Source organism: Columba livia, chromosome 6 (assembly GCF_036013475.1).
Source record: "Columba livia isolate bColLiv1 breed racing homer chromosome 6, bColLiv1.pat.W.v2, whole genome shotgun sequence".
Lineage (NCBI taxonomy): Eukaryota > Metazoa > Chordata > Aves > Columbiformes > Columbidae > Columba > Columba livia.
In genome coordinates, this window is record NC_088607.1 from 37,265,383 (window position 1) to 37,280,455 (window position 15,073).

At 49.7% G+C, this 15,073-nt stretch overlaps 1 protein-coding gene across 1 annotated transcript; it reads left to right on the forward strand.

Moving 5' to 3' along the window:
- The first annotated feature begins 1,109 nt into the window (after positions 1 to 1,109).
- DKK1 (dickkopf WNT signaling pathway inhibitor 1) lies at positions 1,110 to 3,303 on the forward strand. The gene is made up of 4 exons (XM_065068646.1): positions 1,110 to 1,628; positions 1,849 to 2,005; positions 2,123 to 2,233; positions 2,762 to 3,303. The coding sequence occupies exons 1-4, from the start codon at positions 1,167 to 1,169 to the stop codon at positions 3,010 to 3,012; spliced, it is 981 nt and encodes a 326-aa protein (XP_064924718.1). The 5' UTR covers positions 1,110 to 1,166; the 3' UTR covers positions 3,013 to 3,303.
- Positions 3,304 to 15,073: the final 11,770 nt, after the last annotated feature.

Below are 15,073 nucleotides of genomic sequence, written 5' to 3' on the forward strand. Positions count from 1 at the left end.
AGCCCCGAAATACCCAATAGCAGCTCCTGGCCAGCGATACGGGCCGAGCCGGAGGTGGGTGAGCGCCGCCGGGTTTTAATTGCGGGGCTGGGGTGGCTGAAATCACCCCCCCCGACAGGGATGAATGTGTGGGGTGAGCTGGGGCCGTGCGGCGGCGCTTGGGCTTTCGCTTCTTAAGGCAAATCATGGAATAATGAAATTAAATTAAATTAAATATAAAATTAAAAAATAAAATAACATCATAGAATATAAAATGAAATAATAGTAAAAATAAAATAAAATTAATTAAATAAAAATATATAAAATAAAATATTGGGCCATTATAAGGAAAGGAAACAATTAATTAGTTAATTAATTGAGTTTTGCTTCTGCACCTACCCAAACTCCCGGAGCTTGGGCGGAGCGGGGGGGCGGTGGTGCCCCAGCGCGGCCGCCAGGGGGCGCGGTGGTGCCGGCCGCGCTGCCCCGGCTCGGGGTGGGGAGATTGGTGTGTCTCGGCGCCCCGAGGGCGCCGGTGCAGGGACCGAGGGGGGCGAAATTGGGGGGGGGAGACCCCTTTGATCTCCCCGCATCAAAGGCTCCCCCCCCACCAATGGTGCCCGCTCCCTGGGCTGGGATCGGCCGAGTGCGCGGGAAGGGTCGGTTTGGGGGGCTGAGACGCTCCGGGGGGGGTGCGGGCTGGGGCTCAGCCCCGTGCACCGCCCCCCTCCCCACCAGACACACATACACACACACACACACACAGCCCGGGCCGGGGGGGGGGTGGTGGGGGGGTGTTCGGAGCAGCCCCCCCTCCCTTCCCGCAAAGCTGCGCTGGCGCCAGGAAGGGCGCGGGGGAGTTGGAGGCGGCGGGGTGGGGGGCGCAGACTTAGAGGAGACCAAAGCACCGACTCTGCTATGGCAGGGCGGGGGGGGCTTTCTGCACCCCATCGCGGCTCCCGGCCACTGAGGGGGAGGGGGGGGGGGGGGGGGGGGGACGGGGAGGGAGGGTGCATGAAGCGACCGCACCCCCTCGCCCCCCCCTTTCCCCGTCCTCCCTAGTCGGGCTGAAGACAGCGGCGGAGCGTGCGGAGCATCTGGCCGGGACCGGGGCGGGGGGGGGGGGGATGCCGGGGAGGGGGCGTCTGCCCCCGCCGTTGCGAAACCCCCTCCCGGGCCGGCGGCCAATGACGGAGCCCTCGGGGCGGGGTGGGGGGTGGTTTAGGGGCTCATCAGCACACACACACAACCCCCCCCCGCGCCGGGGGCCCTTTGAAATCCCATCCGCCCTGCCCTCCTCCCCGAGGGGGCGGGCGCAGGAGGCAGCCCCCGGGTGTATAAAGGCGGTGGCGGGCGGCGCAGGTAGCTGCTGCTCGGGGGCCGCGGGAGCTGCTACGCCGACCGAGACAGCGGCGGGGACGAGGGGCCGGGAGGGGACGGGACGGGACGGGACGAGGATGCGGGGGCTGCTGGCGCTGCTGGCGGCGCTGAGCTGCGCGGCCCCGGCGGGGCGGGCGGCGGCAGCCGGGGGTGCCCTCAGCTCCAACGCCATCAAGGGACCCCCCCCGGGGGGAGCGGCCGAAGCCAGCGCCGCCCCCGCCGTCCCCTTCGACGGCAGCAACAAGCCGCCGCCGGCCGCCACCCGGCAGGTAGGGGCGGGGATACACCGGGGATTGAGGGGGGAGACACACGTCGGGTATTGGGGGGGACACACATCGGGGATGGGATGGGGAACATATCGGGGATGGGGGAGGAACACCACGGGGTTGACGGGGGGTACGCGTCGGCGATGGGGATGGGGAGACACATCGGGAATGGGGGTTTTGCGGCCCCGCTGACCCTCCGTCTCCTCTCTGTTCCCCCCTCCAGCCGTTCCCCTGCGCGGAGGACGAGGACTGCGGCCCCGAGGAGTTTTGCGGGGGGGCGGCCCGCGGCGGGGGCGCCCCGCTCTGCCTCTCCTGCCGGAGACGCCGCAAGCGCTGCCTGCGCGACGCCATGTGCTGCCCCGGCACGACCTGCAGCAACGGTGAGGGGCGACGGGGACTGGGGGAAAGCGGGGCGGGGGTGACACCCTAAGGGTGTCCGCGGGAGGAGGTGGCGAGGTCCCAGCCACGTCTGACATCCCTCCCGCTGCTTCCCGCAGGGTTCTGCACCTCCCCGGAGCCTCCCCATGGAGCTGCCGAGGTGGATGAGATGGGCACTGAGGTTTTGCCCCGACGGACACCTGCGCCTGCCTGGATCCCCACTGCCAAAGGTAAAGGGGGTCCCCAGTGCTGTGACCATGCTGCCACCTGTGGGGCTGCCTGCCCTGCACCTCTGTCCCCCATGGGAACGGTTTGGGATGCCCACCCTCTGCCCCTGTTCCCCTCGTGGGGACAATCTGGGATGTCTACCCTGCCCTGCTGGCTCCTGTGGGGACGGTCTGGGATGCCCATCCTGCCCCACTGAACCCCATGGGGATGGTTTGGGTTGTGTACCCTGCTTTGCTGTCCACTGCGGGGCTGCCCACCCTGCCCCTCTGTCCCCCTTGGGGACAGTCTGGGACGCCCACCCTGCCCCACTGTCCCCCGTGGGGATGGTCTGGGATGTTTACCCTGCTTTGCTGTCCCCCTTGGGGACAGTCTGAGGTGCCCACAGTGCCTTGCTGCCCCCCCTTAGGGACAGTCTGGGGTGTCCCCAGAGCCCCAGTGTCCCCCTTGGAGCAGCCCAGTCTGCCCACCCTGCCCCACTGTCCCCCGTGGGAGCATTGGGGCTGAGCACATGCCACACTGTCCCCACACAGGTGAGGAAGGGGACTTCTGCCTGCGCTCGTCAGACTGCGCGGCCGGACTCTGCTGCGCCCGTCACTTCTGGTCCAAAATCTGCAAACCGGTGCTGCGGGAAGGGCAGGTGTGTACCCGGCACCGGCGGAAAGGCACCCACGGCCTGGAGATCTTCCAGCGGTGCCAGTGCGCCGAGGGGCTGGCGTGTCGGCTGCAGCGAGAGCAGGGCCCCGCCGACACCTCCCGCCTGCACACCTGCCAGCGGGTCTGAGCAGCGCCGGACGGACACACGGACAGGGCGGACTCCGGCCCCGCCGGAGCGGAAGGTTGTTTCTCAAGGGAACTATTTTTAAACGACTAATTAATTGCAGTACGTTACTGTGTTGTGAATACTCGAGCTGGCACTTATGCTGTACATAACGCCGGGACTTTTAATGACTTTTTAATTTGTTTTTTCTGAGGGTGCTGCCTTGTGCTCTTCAAGCCATGACTGTGATTTTGTACACACTGGGTTTTTAAATCTACGTCTGTTTGCGCGAGAATAAACCGATCTTTAAAATCAGCCCCAGCTGCCTGCGCATCCTTGCCTGTTCCTCCCTGCCCCACGAGAGAGGACACGCGTCCTGGGGGGACTGGGGTGGCTCATCACCTGCATCCCATAGGAAGACCATTTGGGTATCACTATTCAGCTTTTTTAGGAATTCCCATGTGCCATGTGGGGCCAAGCGAAGGACAAAGGCGGCGAAAAACCCTCCTGCCCCGTTTTTTGGCACATGGGTTGGGGTGCAGGGGAACACAATGTCACCACCGCTCCATCAGCACAATTTTTGCTCCGTGAACAATAAAGACACATTTTTCTGTTAGTATGCCTGTTCCTATGGGTTTGCTACCTTTTGGGACAACTTAGGGGAGGGAAAGCTGCAAGCATGTGCCATTTTTCGGTTTGTTTTGGTTTTCGTTTTCCCCCACCCCATTTATGTCCCTGTACTGTCCTCCCCTTGCAAGCGGTTGTGTGAAGGGAGAGCAGAGGATGTCATGCAGCATAGGGTGGTGGTCAGCAAGCCCAGCTCTGTCCCACATGTCCCTGTGGTGCATAACTGTGCCAGGATCTTCCCCGAACAACCCAAAAGTGCTTTGTACCATAAATCCAAACCTGCCAGCAAAGCAGCACATCCCTCGGTGGCTTTAGGGCCACCGTGTCCTGTTTGCAGGGATGCTCCAGCGGGCCACATCTTGTTTTAAACCACAACCTGCTCGGGTAGTGTTTGATGCCCTGGGGTTAACGCTGCTGATTTAGGGACCTCGGGATGGTACTGGTACTTGGGATCTGGTACTTGGGATCAGGAATCTGAACCCAAAGTGCAGCTCTGGTGGGAAGGTGCAAGTACCAGCTGATGCTGGACCAAGGGCACAGCTACAGAAAATGCAGAAAGAGGGAGGAAACAGCCCCAGGTAGCGGGAAATGGTTAAAAATGAGGACGGGGTGGGGGGAGGGAAAAGGGGAGAGGAAAAAAAGGGGGTAGAAAAAAAAGGGGAAGGAAAATGGTGGGGGGAAAAGAGGGAGGGATAAAAGGGGGAGGAAAGACAGTGAAGGAAAAATGGGGAGAAAAAGGGGGAAAGAAAAATGGGGAGGAAAAAGTGGGAGAAAAAACAGAGTAGGGAAAAAAAGGGAGGAAATAAAGGGGTAAAAAAAAAAAAGGCAGAGACAAGAAGGGGGAGAAAAAAGGGGATAAAAGATGGAGAAAAAAGGGGGAAAGGAGGGAAAAGAGGGAGGGGAAAAAGGGAGAGACAAAAAGGGATAGGAAAAAAGGAGTCAAAAAAGGGGAGAAAAAAAATTGAGAGAATAAAAGAGGGGGAACAGGGAGACAAAATGAGGGGAGACAAAATGGGGGAGACAAAATGGGGGGAGAAAGAGTAAAAATGGAGGAGATAAAAGGGGGAGAAGAAAGGGGGGAAGGGAAGACAAAAAAAGGAGGAAAAAGGGGAAGGGAAAATGGGGAGAAAAAGGGGGAGGAAAAACAGGGAGATAAAATGGGGGAATAAAAAAGGGGGTAGAAAAAAACAGGAATAAAGGGGAAGAAAAAAGGAGAAAAGAGGGCAGACAAAAAGGGGGAGGAAAAAAAGGATAGAAAAAAACAGAGAGAAAAAAAGGGGGAGAACAAAACAAGGAGAAAAAAAGGGCAATGAAGGGCTATAAATAAAAATATCGGTGACTAAGGAAGTTCTAATCAGACTTTAAGGCTGGCATATTTTATCCTTAGTAGATATAAAATACCATCATTAAGCCTAAGAGGTTTTTTCTCCATCCAGTCCCAGCACTCTCTCCTTTCTTCATAGATCAACACAGCTTTTGCACCTTGGATGGCAATGAAAAATACATTCCTGGTGCAGAAATAGCAATTACACACCTTTTTGGTTCAGAAACACGTTATATCAAGTCTTGCCTGCTCACAAGGGCACTCAGCATCATCTCACCCAGCTCCATCCTTTTTAGCATCAGGGTGGCCCTGTTGTAACATCCACCACTCTTTGACACTTCAGATGTCTTAATAAAGGGATTATTTTGGTCCAAAAAACTCCAGGTACCATTTCTTGTCACTATTAGTACCATGTTCTTCATCGTCAGGATGGCTATATCTCCAGAATCATTAATCCCATGGCTGGATTTCACAAAAGCAGTGGGTTTATGGGTTATTTTTTCCACCTTTCCTCTTACCACAGCTCAGCCAGCAGTCAGGATGTCTTCCCATTTCTGCCCCATTTAGACTTTCAGGGTTTGTTCCTGAAACAAAGCACCAAGAAATTGGATTTAGTAACATCTCTTTGGGGAAAAAAATCATGACAACATGACCAACCTTCCCTGTCCTCATGTGTTGTTCAGCCCCCAGTACCTGAACCCACGTGAAGCCTTTGGCAGCCTGAGAAGGTAAAATGTTCATTTAGTGCCAAAGGAAGCTCAGAAATGTGGATAAACAGAACCTGAGCTGTAAATGTGGTCACAGGGAGGCAGAAGCAAAAGACGTCTGTGCCCCCGATACTGGGCAGAGGCACCTGGAAGATGGGTGGGAATATTGGGATGCCCCAAGGAATAAATAGGCAACATCACCGCAGTCCCCCCCGTATTAATCTCCCCACCCGCAGATGCTCTGTATTTCAGAATTAACACTTGCAACCTCCAAAAAAAAAAAAAGGGAAGCTGAACATATATAGACCAGAGTCGGAAAACCCAGGATGCTCCAAGCCCTTGACTTTGAACTGGCTGGTGTATCTGGATCTCATGCTCTGATACACAAAGATACGGAGAAATACATTATTTCAGCACATGACGCACAACCCAGTACCACCTGTAGTAAAAGACATCTCAAGATGTGCTTTCCCCACCTGTCTCCTCTATAATGAAATTATTTATTTAAAAAAAAAACCAAACAAACCCCTTATTCTAAGCAAAGTGTAGAACTAAAGCAGATTTCGGTGGGCGAGGAGGTTTAGCACCTCTTGTTTACTCACTGCTCCTGGTTTTAGGGCTGGAAGAGCTGACAATAAAGCTTTCTAAAGTCAAATATTGTGATTTATAACAATAAAAACCAAACCACTGTAAAGCAGCCACCCCTAACGTCTGGTTGCGGGCAGCACAGATTTACAGCTACAACTGCACTATTACAGATTTTAGTGGTCTAATTCCCTTCGGTTCCATTTACGGAAAAATTTGCTATTAATTTGTCTTATTGCTGAATTTTTCAGAAGCCCATTCTGGACTCCTTGCTGTGTACCTTGCATCTCTGCAGAACTTGGCTAAAAATAATAAGCAACATCCCAGAACCCTGACATTACATTGGCTGTATAAATGCAGATTAGTTCGATGGATTGACGAGAAAAAGTTAATCACTTTTCCAACCATGCTACAGTTTTGATGATTTTGCTACACTGTGGATATTAATTTCAAAGAGGTGTTTTCTCAGAAGTATCCTCAGAAAGCCCCTCTCTGCTGCACCCAGTGATAACATTGGCATAAAGGCATTAATCTTACAGGGGAAAAAGCAGAGAGGATGGGAAACGGTGCAGTTTTTGCCATGATTTGTGCTGAAACAAGTTTTCAGGGAGGCACATGCTGTTTTCTTTCTAATTTTCTTCCTCGCTTCTTTCAGAAACAAGGAGGTGTTTGAAAAGACGGACCCAATTTCAATTTACACTGCTTGGAAACTGGGTTCAGCTCTTTGAAACACCCTGTAGTTTCACCCCAAGTTGTAGCACAAGAAATACCTTTTCTTTTTATTTTAACAAAGCTTTAAAACAAATGCTCACACTCCTCTTGCTTTCCAATTGCATTTCAAACTAAACTCCCGTACCACTAAAACCAGTTGGCTGAGAAACAAACTCCTGTCCATAGTCATATAGCACAAAAAAGAGTTACAAAAGTCCTTAAACCCACCCACAGGCATTAAGAGGAGAAAAAGGAGAAAAGTTCCTTTTCTTTCACTTTTTAACATTCACCTCTCCTGACACAGAGCAGAAAACTCCACATTTTGCCTCAGAGAGATGAAAGCCCTGAATAAAGAGAGCAGGTGAAAAGCTTGATGGATGTAATGCAATACAGAAAGCTTTTTGGGGGGTTTGGGTTGTTTTCCCTTGTATTTGAGGCTGGGTTTTTCCTGTGGGGAGTTGACCCACCTGCCTAAGCTGGTCTGTGTCAGAAGTCTTTCAGCTGAGGGCTTGGTGAAGCAAACCTTGATCTCCTTTTGGGGTGGGAAATGGAGCATCCAGGTGGTCCAGCTCCTCCTCACCCCTTGCAGAGCATTAAAAGTCTGGTTTCCTCCTTCTTCAAATAAATATAATACATCCCTGCTAAGTCAAAGTGATGTTTATTACTATTTTTTATCCTAAGTAGCTCTTTTTTTTTCCTTTTTTCTCCCAGTGCCTGACTTGTGTCCCTAATTAACACCTTAAGAGGGGGGTGAGGATAACTGAGATACTTAAGGAGGCCACTTCTGGGCAGAGCTTCTAATCTACCTCTGGGTGAGGGAGGGGACCCATTAGCAGGTGATTTAAGTGAGTAATAAGCCCATCAGCATGCAAATGGATGAAAGGGTTGGCTGGGGAGGGTGAGAGGTGCAGCTGGGCCACAATGAGATGTTAAGCCTCCCCCCTCGGAGCATCTGGCAGGGGTGTCCCTCACCTCCCCAAATCCCAGCTCTGAAGGGTTTGGGCGAGTAAAGAGAAGCAGCTGTAGGTGAATGGATGGATATTGTGGAGTGGGCAAAGGGTTTTTGCATGAGAAAGTGGCGATTTGCCAGTCTAGGAGAGGCAGGAATCAACAAGGAGGTAGAAGAAGGTGACCCAGCTGATTGCAAAGACCTTGGTGAGGAGTCTGCCAAAGGGATGAAGCTGCTGGAGAAAACAAAGGGTTTCCTCCCCTTTGAAATAACTCGGGAGCAAGCCAAGGGAACAAAGAGTTATTGCTTGTGCTGGAAGTACGTGATGGTTTCCTAGAAGGGAGCACTTGTGCTTTACAAAGTTAACTTAAAAGTACACCAATGCCATTTAAAATCACTAAAGAACAGAAGGCCAAAAGTGAGGAAGAACTTGTACCAAAATCGGTTTGCTTGCCCTTTATTATTTTGTTAAATCCTGAGAGCCACTTCACCACAGATGAAAGTATTTCTACATAGTTTTGATCTTGCACCTTAACAGTAATTCAGTATTTTTCTATTCATCTAAAGGGGGGTTGTAGATCCTGTGGTGTACAGGTGGCACTTCAAAATGACGACTTCACAACGTGTCAAGAAGTCAGATAATCCCGGTCAGGATTATCTGACTCCTTGTCCTCAACCTCACACTTCTTTTTCAGAATAATGTGATTGACACAAGGAGCAGTAGATCAAAACTATAAATAATTTTAATAATTTAATTTAGGTTGCATATTAGAGGAGTATCTCTCTGTTGGTGTATGAATGAGATAGGAGGGTGTAAAAGGCCCTGCTGTGGTTCATTTGTTAGAATTGTGGGGAACCTCCCTTGTGGGTTGGGAAGTGGAGAAGTGAGATGCTAATGGAGCTGATTTCCTATGGAAATGTCTGCCGGAGTGCCTCTGCTCTGCTCTTCCCTCTTTAACTTGTATATGAACAGGCTTTAGGTCAACCCAAAGGACCAGCCTGCACTGATCCTTCCGTATCGCGGTGGCTTTGCTGTCCCAGACATCCCACATTAGCGAGGCTTTAGCTGCCTTAGCCAGGAGGAATGCCTGACCATAAATGACCATCCAAGAAACGTAATTTCTTTTGGCTGCAGCCCAGCCTGTATAGGGAGATGAGTGATGGCCACGATAGCAATGAGCCCAGCTCTTTCCCCTATTTGGAGACTTGCTCCTTGCACACCACAGCCGTGGGCTGTGCTCTGATAGGAGGTAAAGGAAAAGTCTAGAGTTATTTTCAGATTATCGTAGAATGGGTTTGAGCTGAAGGGACCTTTCCAGCTCCCCCAGTGCCCCCCTGCCATGAGCAGGGACGTCTTCACCAGCTCAGGTTGCTCAGAGCCCCGTCCAGCCTGGCCTGGGATGTCTCCAGGGATGGTTCATCCACCATCTCTCTGGGTACCTGGGCCAGGCTCTCACCACCCTCAGGGCAACAACTTCTTCCTTGTGTCCAGCCTGAATCTCCCTCCTTTAGTTTAAAACCATCACCCCTTGTCCTGTCGCAAGAGGCCCTGCTCAAAAGTCTGTCCCCATCTTTCTTATTGGCCCCTTTGAAGTACAGAAAGGCTGCAATAAAGTGTCCCCGGAGCTTCTCTTCTCCAGCTGAACACCCCAGCTCTCTCAGCCTGTCCTCCCAGCAGAGCTGTTCCAGCCTCAGATCATTCCTGTGGCTCCTCTGGCCCCTCTCCAGAAAGTCCATGTGTGTCCTGTGCTGAGGGCTCCAGAGCTGGACCCAGCACTTTTTTCCATTCCCATCCACAGGGACCATTTAATCTCAAGGGCTCTTGAGCTTTCAGCCTAAACCCCAAATCCATTGTGCTGAAATCTGCTGCTACATGTAGCTTTTCAATTATTCAGGCATCTTTGCTGGGGACATAGCCTAACTGGGGCAAACACCTTCATTCACGGGCAATGCTCCTACTCAAACTCAACATTACCCCAGAGTATTTACATGTATTTTAGAGTAGTCTGATTTACTCAAGATATTGTCTTGGCTTCCTCTTGCCAAGACAAGGCACCGTTATGAGCAGTATTGAAGTATTTCGTCCCATCATGTATCAGGGAGAGCTTCCATCCTCGCAAGGACCCACTTTGAGACAGATGGGGACTTTCCAGTCCATGAAACCCGGCCACGTGCCAGGGATCTACTCTACTTTCAGCAGATTGATAAAGGGCTAATCCCCTTCCCAAGCTGGCTGCTGTTTGTCCAAGCACTCTCATATTATTTCCATCAGAAAACCAGCCGTGTTTGTTGGTCGCAGCTGCCGTCAGCCTATTTGTCTGATCAACTAGAAAGCAGTAGGAATGAGAAAGGGAAACCCTTGTGACCTGAGTTACTGATGTATTTTAATCCTTGTTGTTGGATTTTTACGCTTTCCCAGGAGCTCAGAAGCCGAGAACAGCACAAGTTCAATGTCATCAGGAGCTGGCAGCAGTTGCAATGGTTCTACTGCACTAAAGCAAGGAGAGGTGTGGTGGGTTCCTGAAGAAACAAATATAGAATTTCCGGGATTATATTTTTATGCCACTGAAAGCCAAAGTGATCAGCAGGGAGGGGAAAACCCTTTGGTTCATCTCATCTGCATTGAAAATGTCTAAATATGAGGGGTTTCCAGAGCTGTAAATCACTTCTATTTATTTTGGTTTAGCTATCATGTTCTTGAAAAATATAATTTAATTGTTGGCCAAAACATTGTATTGGGAAAAGAGACCTCCAGCTTCCATCTGACCTGTAAACCTTGTTTGGATCTCTTTTTAAAAGTCCATCAAGCTTTTTCGGGACAACCTAGGACAAGGAATCACCACAGCACATAATCCTGGTAGTTTCCTGATTGTCCAGTAAAACATTTTGTTTCTGCCTCTGTGGACTTATTTGCATCATGCAGATAATAAATGCCCGCTGCATTTATAGTGGAGCCTTCATGGTCCCATAGCATTTTAAAATGCCACAAGAGCAACCAGCTGGACAGAAGAGTATTCATTCTCTCCCATGCAGATGAAGGGCACGTGCTTCTTGATTTAGGATGAAGTTCTGAGAATCATCGTTCCAGGCTTATATTTTTAGGATGGGGGCTGTCGGGCTTTGCTGGGTACTGGTTATATATTTTGCAGGGCCACCAAGATGGGATAAATCAGTGTGGCAATTTTTTGAATAAAATTTATGGCTTCTCACTGAAATAAACTCAAACCCCTTTTGTGGTGAGAGAGAGGAATGTATGCAAAATTCCTGAAAAATAAACCACTGTTTTCCTCCCAATGTGGCTCGGCGTGCACGTGAGCTGTTCAACAGGCACATATAAAATAAAGATGAATCAGATGTAACTAAGAACAAGTATAATGCTGGATTTTGCTGGGGCTTTGTTTTTGTTTACTTCCTCAGGGTGTTTTAAGGAAACAAACTGATTAGGTCACGACAAGCACTCACGGTACAGACAGAGCTTTTTAAGGAACAAATCGGCCTCCCTATCTCCCTCCTTATCATTGCTAAAGCTCTGATGTGGTATTTTGGCAGAGCCAGAGCTTCTGTTGCAACCTCTGGCTAAAAAACTTCTCAAAGCTCTTAAGCTCTCCCTCCCTCCTCACTCAGGCTGTGAGTCATGTTAGGAATCTGCTCATCTTTGGCTCCTAACACACATTCCACATGGTTGCATCCTTATCCCCTGCTCTTCACCTCTTACAGCACCGACCTGATGGTCTCATTTGCAACCCAAGGTCAGCTATCGTGTGGCAGTCCACCCTCTTGTCTCAATTGACTTGTCTCAACCCTCTTATGTTCACTTGATGAGTTGCTCGTAAGGTCCTTTCTTCTCCTGTTTTTAATGAGATTTGCTTCCCTTGGCTGCTGCCTCTTTTCACCCCTTCCTGGCTCATCCATCAAACATGGACAAAAATGTCTTGACTTTCGAGACACCCAACCTGCTGTTGAGGTTGTCCCGTCCCAGTCTCACTGCTCCCCTGACCATTTTGAGCCCAGACATTGAAAATTTCTGGCAAATAACCTATGCCTCCCCTTGCTGGGAGCTACCCAGAAACTCCGACACGATCGTTTCACCGTTGCAAAATTGTTCCTCAAATACCAGAGAGCCTGCCCAAGCCAAAAGGATGCATGCCCGATGGGAGATAGCGTACACCAAGGGAGACAGAGCAGTCTAGACCTGAAGTGTACCACCCGACCGTGTATATTTGGTAAAAAACAACTCTGCTGGATTTTATTTTTCTCACTGAGGTACATGTTGCTCTTAAATAAACATGATTATACCCTACGTGGAGCTGCAGCTCGGTCCAAACACTAAAAATAGCAGGCAGAAAGTAGAGACTTCAATTAGATGCATACTGCTCAACAATTTAACTTCTAATTGGCTTGTGGTTATTCCCCAACTAGGAACCAGCCCTGTTGTGTTTAAACGATTCACAGTCTAGCAAAACAGGGACCTGAAACAATTTTTTTTTAAAGTGAAATGACCAAAAAAATGAGACCTATGTGTTGCATGTTGAGGAACTCACATCTCCATCTGTCGCCTGTAGCTTAGAGCTATTTTGCGGCCAGTCTCACCATCATGGGTTTGACAGTCAGGTTCAGCTCCATGTCCTCTCAACTTCATTTCTGTGGCCCCATAAAGTTTCTCTAACCCAGTTTGAGTTAGATTTGGTTCCTGATTCAGCTATGGTGCAGTACTGCAGGACCGGTGATCAGAGACATGCTAAGAGCATCTCAATTTCTGCCCTCCACTAATGCAGCCCAAAATCTGTTTTCCTTTCAGCTAGCAGCACCCTAAATCCCTTAATTTTTATTTTTATTTATTCTTGTTGACTCAGCCTGGAAGCAGTAGAGCTCATTGTGTGATTTGTGCTGGCATCAAGAAGTGATGCTTGTGCCCAGCAAAACTCGTGTGTGTTTCAGCTGGTTGCACACACGTGTAGCACAAAGTGGCCTTCAACATCTCGAGAGTCATTTGTCAGATGCTGGCACAACCTTTTATTTCTCAAGAGCACATCAAGCCAAGTCCAGAATGGGAGAACAATGACAACAGGGCTCAGTTTTTGGCTGAATGGCAAAACCACACCACTGCCCACACCTCATTTTAGCTGAGCCTTGAGTTTAATTCTGCCCTGCCATATGGTGGCTTCAGAAGACAAAGCTTTTCCAAGGCTCTGGTGGGACAGAGAGGTAGATTTTGATGGTATATCAGCAAAAATTTGTAGAGCTGCCCACATGCCCAGCAAGAAGACGAGACCCTTTGCATCTGCCTACAACCAGAGCATCCCGCATTTTTTTCCCCAGCACACAGGAACAGTCCTTTCTTGCCCTTCTTTCCAAGCCACCTTTTCCCCCAACTCACCACCCATGGAAAATTTCTCTGCTACAGTCCCATGATCACAAAGTCTCACTCTTGTATCTGTGACTATGACTTAACTGGAGGGAAAAAAACCCTATAGTTTCTACGTAAAAGTAGTACATGCATTACAATATACTCTATACATGGTTGGAAGGTAAATTTTGGTGTCTTTCCCCAGCGCTGGACCCCAAGGGATGCCTAAGAAAGCATTAACATCATTGTACTGGGGGAGAGAGCACACAAATAGCACCCTGTTTGGTCTAGTTAGGCTGAAATTAAACTCAGCCCATCTGCCCAAAAACATGGTCCAGCAGCCAACCCTTCCTCCCGTGAGCAGGTTTCACTCCAGCATCTCAGAAACCACCACGGCCTGAATGGTTTCAATTTTGCATTATTCAGTGGAGGTCAGTCCTATAATTACCTGACTCCTCACCACCCATGGCCACTGACCCAAGGCTCTCGCACGGAGCGGGATGACAATGACAATTACGGGGTTTTTGGCCATATTCTTACACTGAAAGTGAAACTATGCCCTGTGTCACAGCGATTGATAAAAATTGAAGGTGAGTGTGTCTAGCTGCTCTTGAACTGCTCATTAATTAAGTAGTAATGAAGCTGTTGTAAGAAGAAGAGTGCAGCATTGGGAGAATAATCATGTGTAATACAGTGAACACCATGGGGCAGCTCTGCATGAAGAGCAGTAAGTGATTCAAGCCAGCATTTGATCCCCATAAAAAACTAACATTCTAACATAAGACTTAGCTTTTTTACTCATAGACTTGATATCTCTTAATTTACTGCATCAGGTGTTTCATCGTAATTTTAAAAAAACCATACCCCAAAATTACAAGTTTGGGGTGTATTCTTGGTGAAATAGGGTTTATTATGCTCTATGAGCAGTGCACTGAATTAAAGCACGAGATTGAAATAATGATTACATTAAGTACAGCTTGATGATCAGCCAAGGGATGCTTTTAGTCCTATAGGGTGAGACCAGAGTATCCTGTGACACTCCTGCTGTGCAGCCAACACCCGGGGAGGCTCCCACGTGAAATTGCTTTCTTGCCAATTGTTGCATGTCCAGGCTTGTCAGTTTTCCTTTAAATCCTGTAATTAAAAAAAAAAAAAAACACAAGAAAACTGAGGAAGAGCAAAGCTGCATGAGGTTCCTGACTGGGCACAGCATCTGCCTGAGTTGCTTATAAAGACAGATATTGCATCGCCACGTGCTCAGCTCGCAAAGCTCCATGAATTGTGGTTGTTCTGGCAGCCCTAGGTCCAGACTGCTCCACCGCTACAGCCTCTTCATTGCACAAATCCATTCCTGTGTCACCGTGTTTGTTGGCAAATGTCTCTAGGCAAATTGGAAAAAAAAAAGGGCAAATTATTTCATTGTACGCAATGGGACTGAGATGTCCAGAATTGTAGATGAACACACTGTTTTGGGTTTTTTTAGGGCCAAAATCTTGAAAAGCAAAGCTCTGGCTGCTTCTCCCACGGATTGTGTGCCAGAGTGCCCCCATGTCTGGTGTCCAGAGGTAGGAACCGGAGAGCCCATGTCCTACTCCTGGCCACCGCCACAAGCCCATCAACCGCTTGGGGTTTCAAGCAGCAGCTGGGCTGGTGGCCCCGGTTCACAGTTCATCGTCCTGCTCTCTTACAGACTTCCCAGACTAAAAAGAAGAGATGTCTGCTGCTAAATCCTCCAGCATTAGCTTCTCTGATGAATGTAAAAGTAGCTAAATAGCAGGAACAGGAAATAACTACCCAAGGTTTGCCAGCCGCCAGCCAAACTCCAACCCGCTCGA

Excerpts from the sequence above, each read along its gene's own strand:
- DKK1 (XM_065068646.1), top strand. The coding sequence starts at position 1,167 with ATGACGGAGCCCTCGGGGCGGGGTGGGGGGTGGTTTAGGGGCTCATCA. Across the intron at positions 2,006-2,122 it reads CGGCACGACCTGCAGCAACG|GGTTCTGCACCTCCCCGGAG; the intron begins GTGAGGGGCGAC and ends TGCTTCCCGCAG. Across the intron at positions 2,234-2,761 it reads CTGGATCCCCACTGCCAAAG|GTGAGGAAGGGGACTTCTGC; the intron begins GTAAAGGGGGTC and ends GTCCCCACACAG.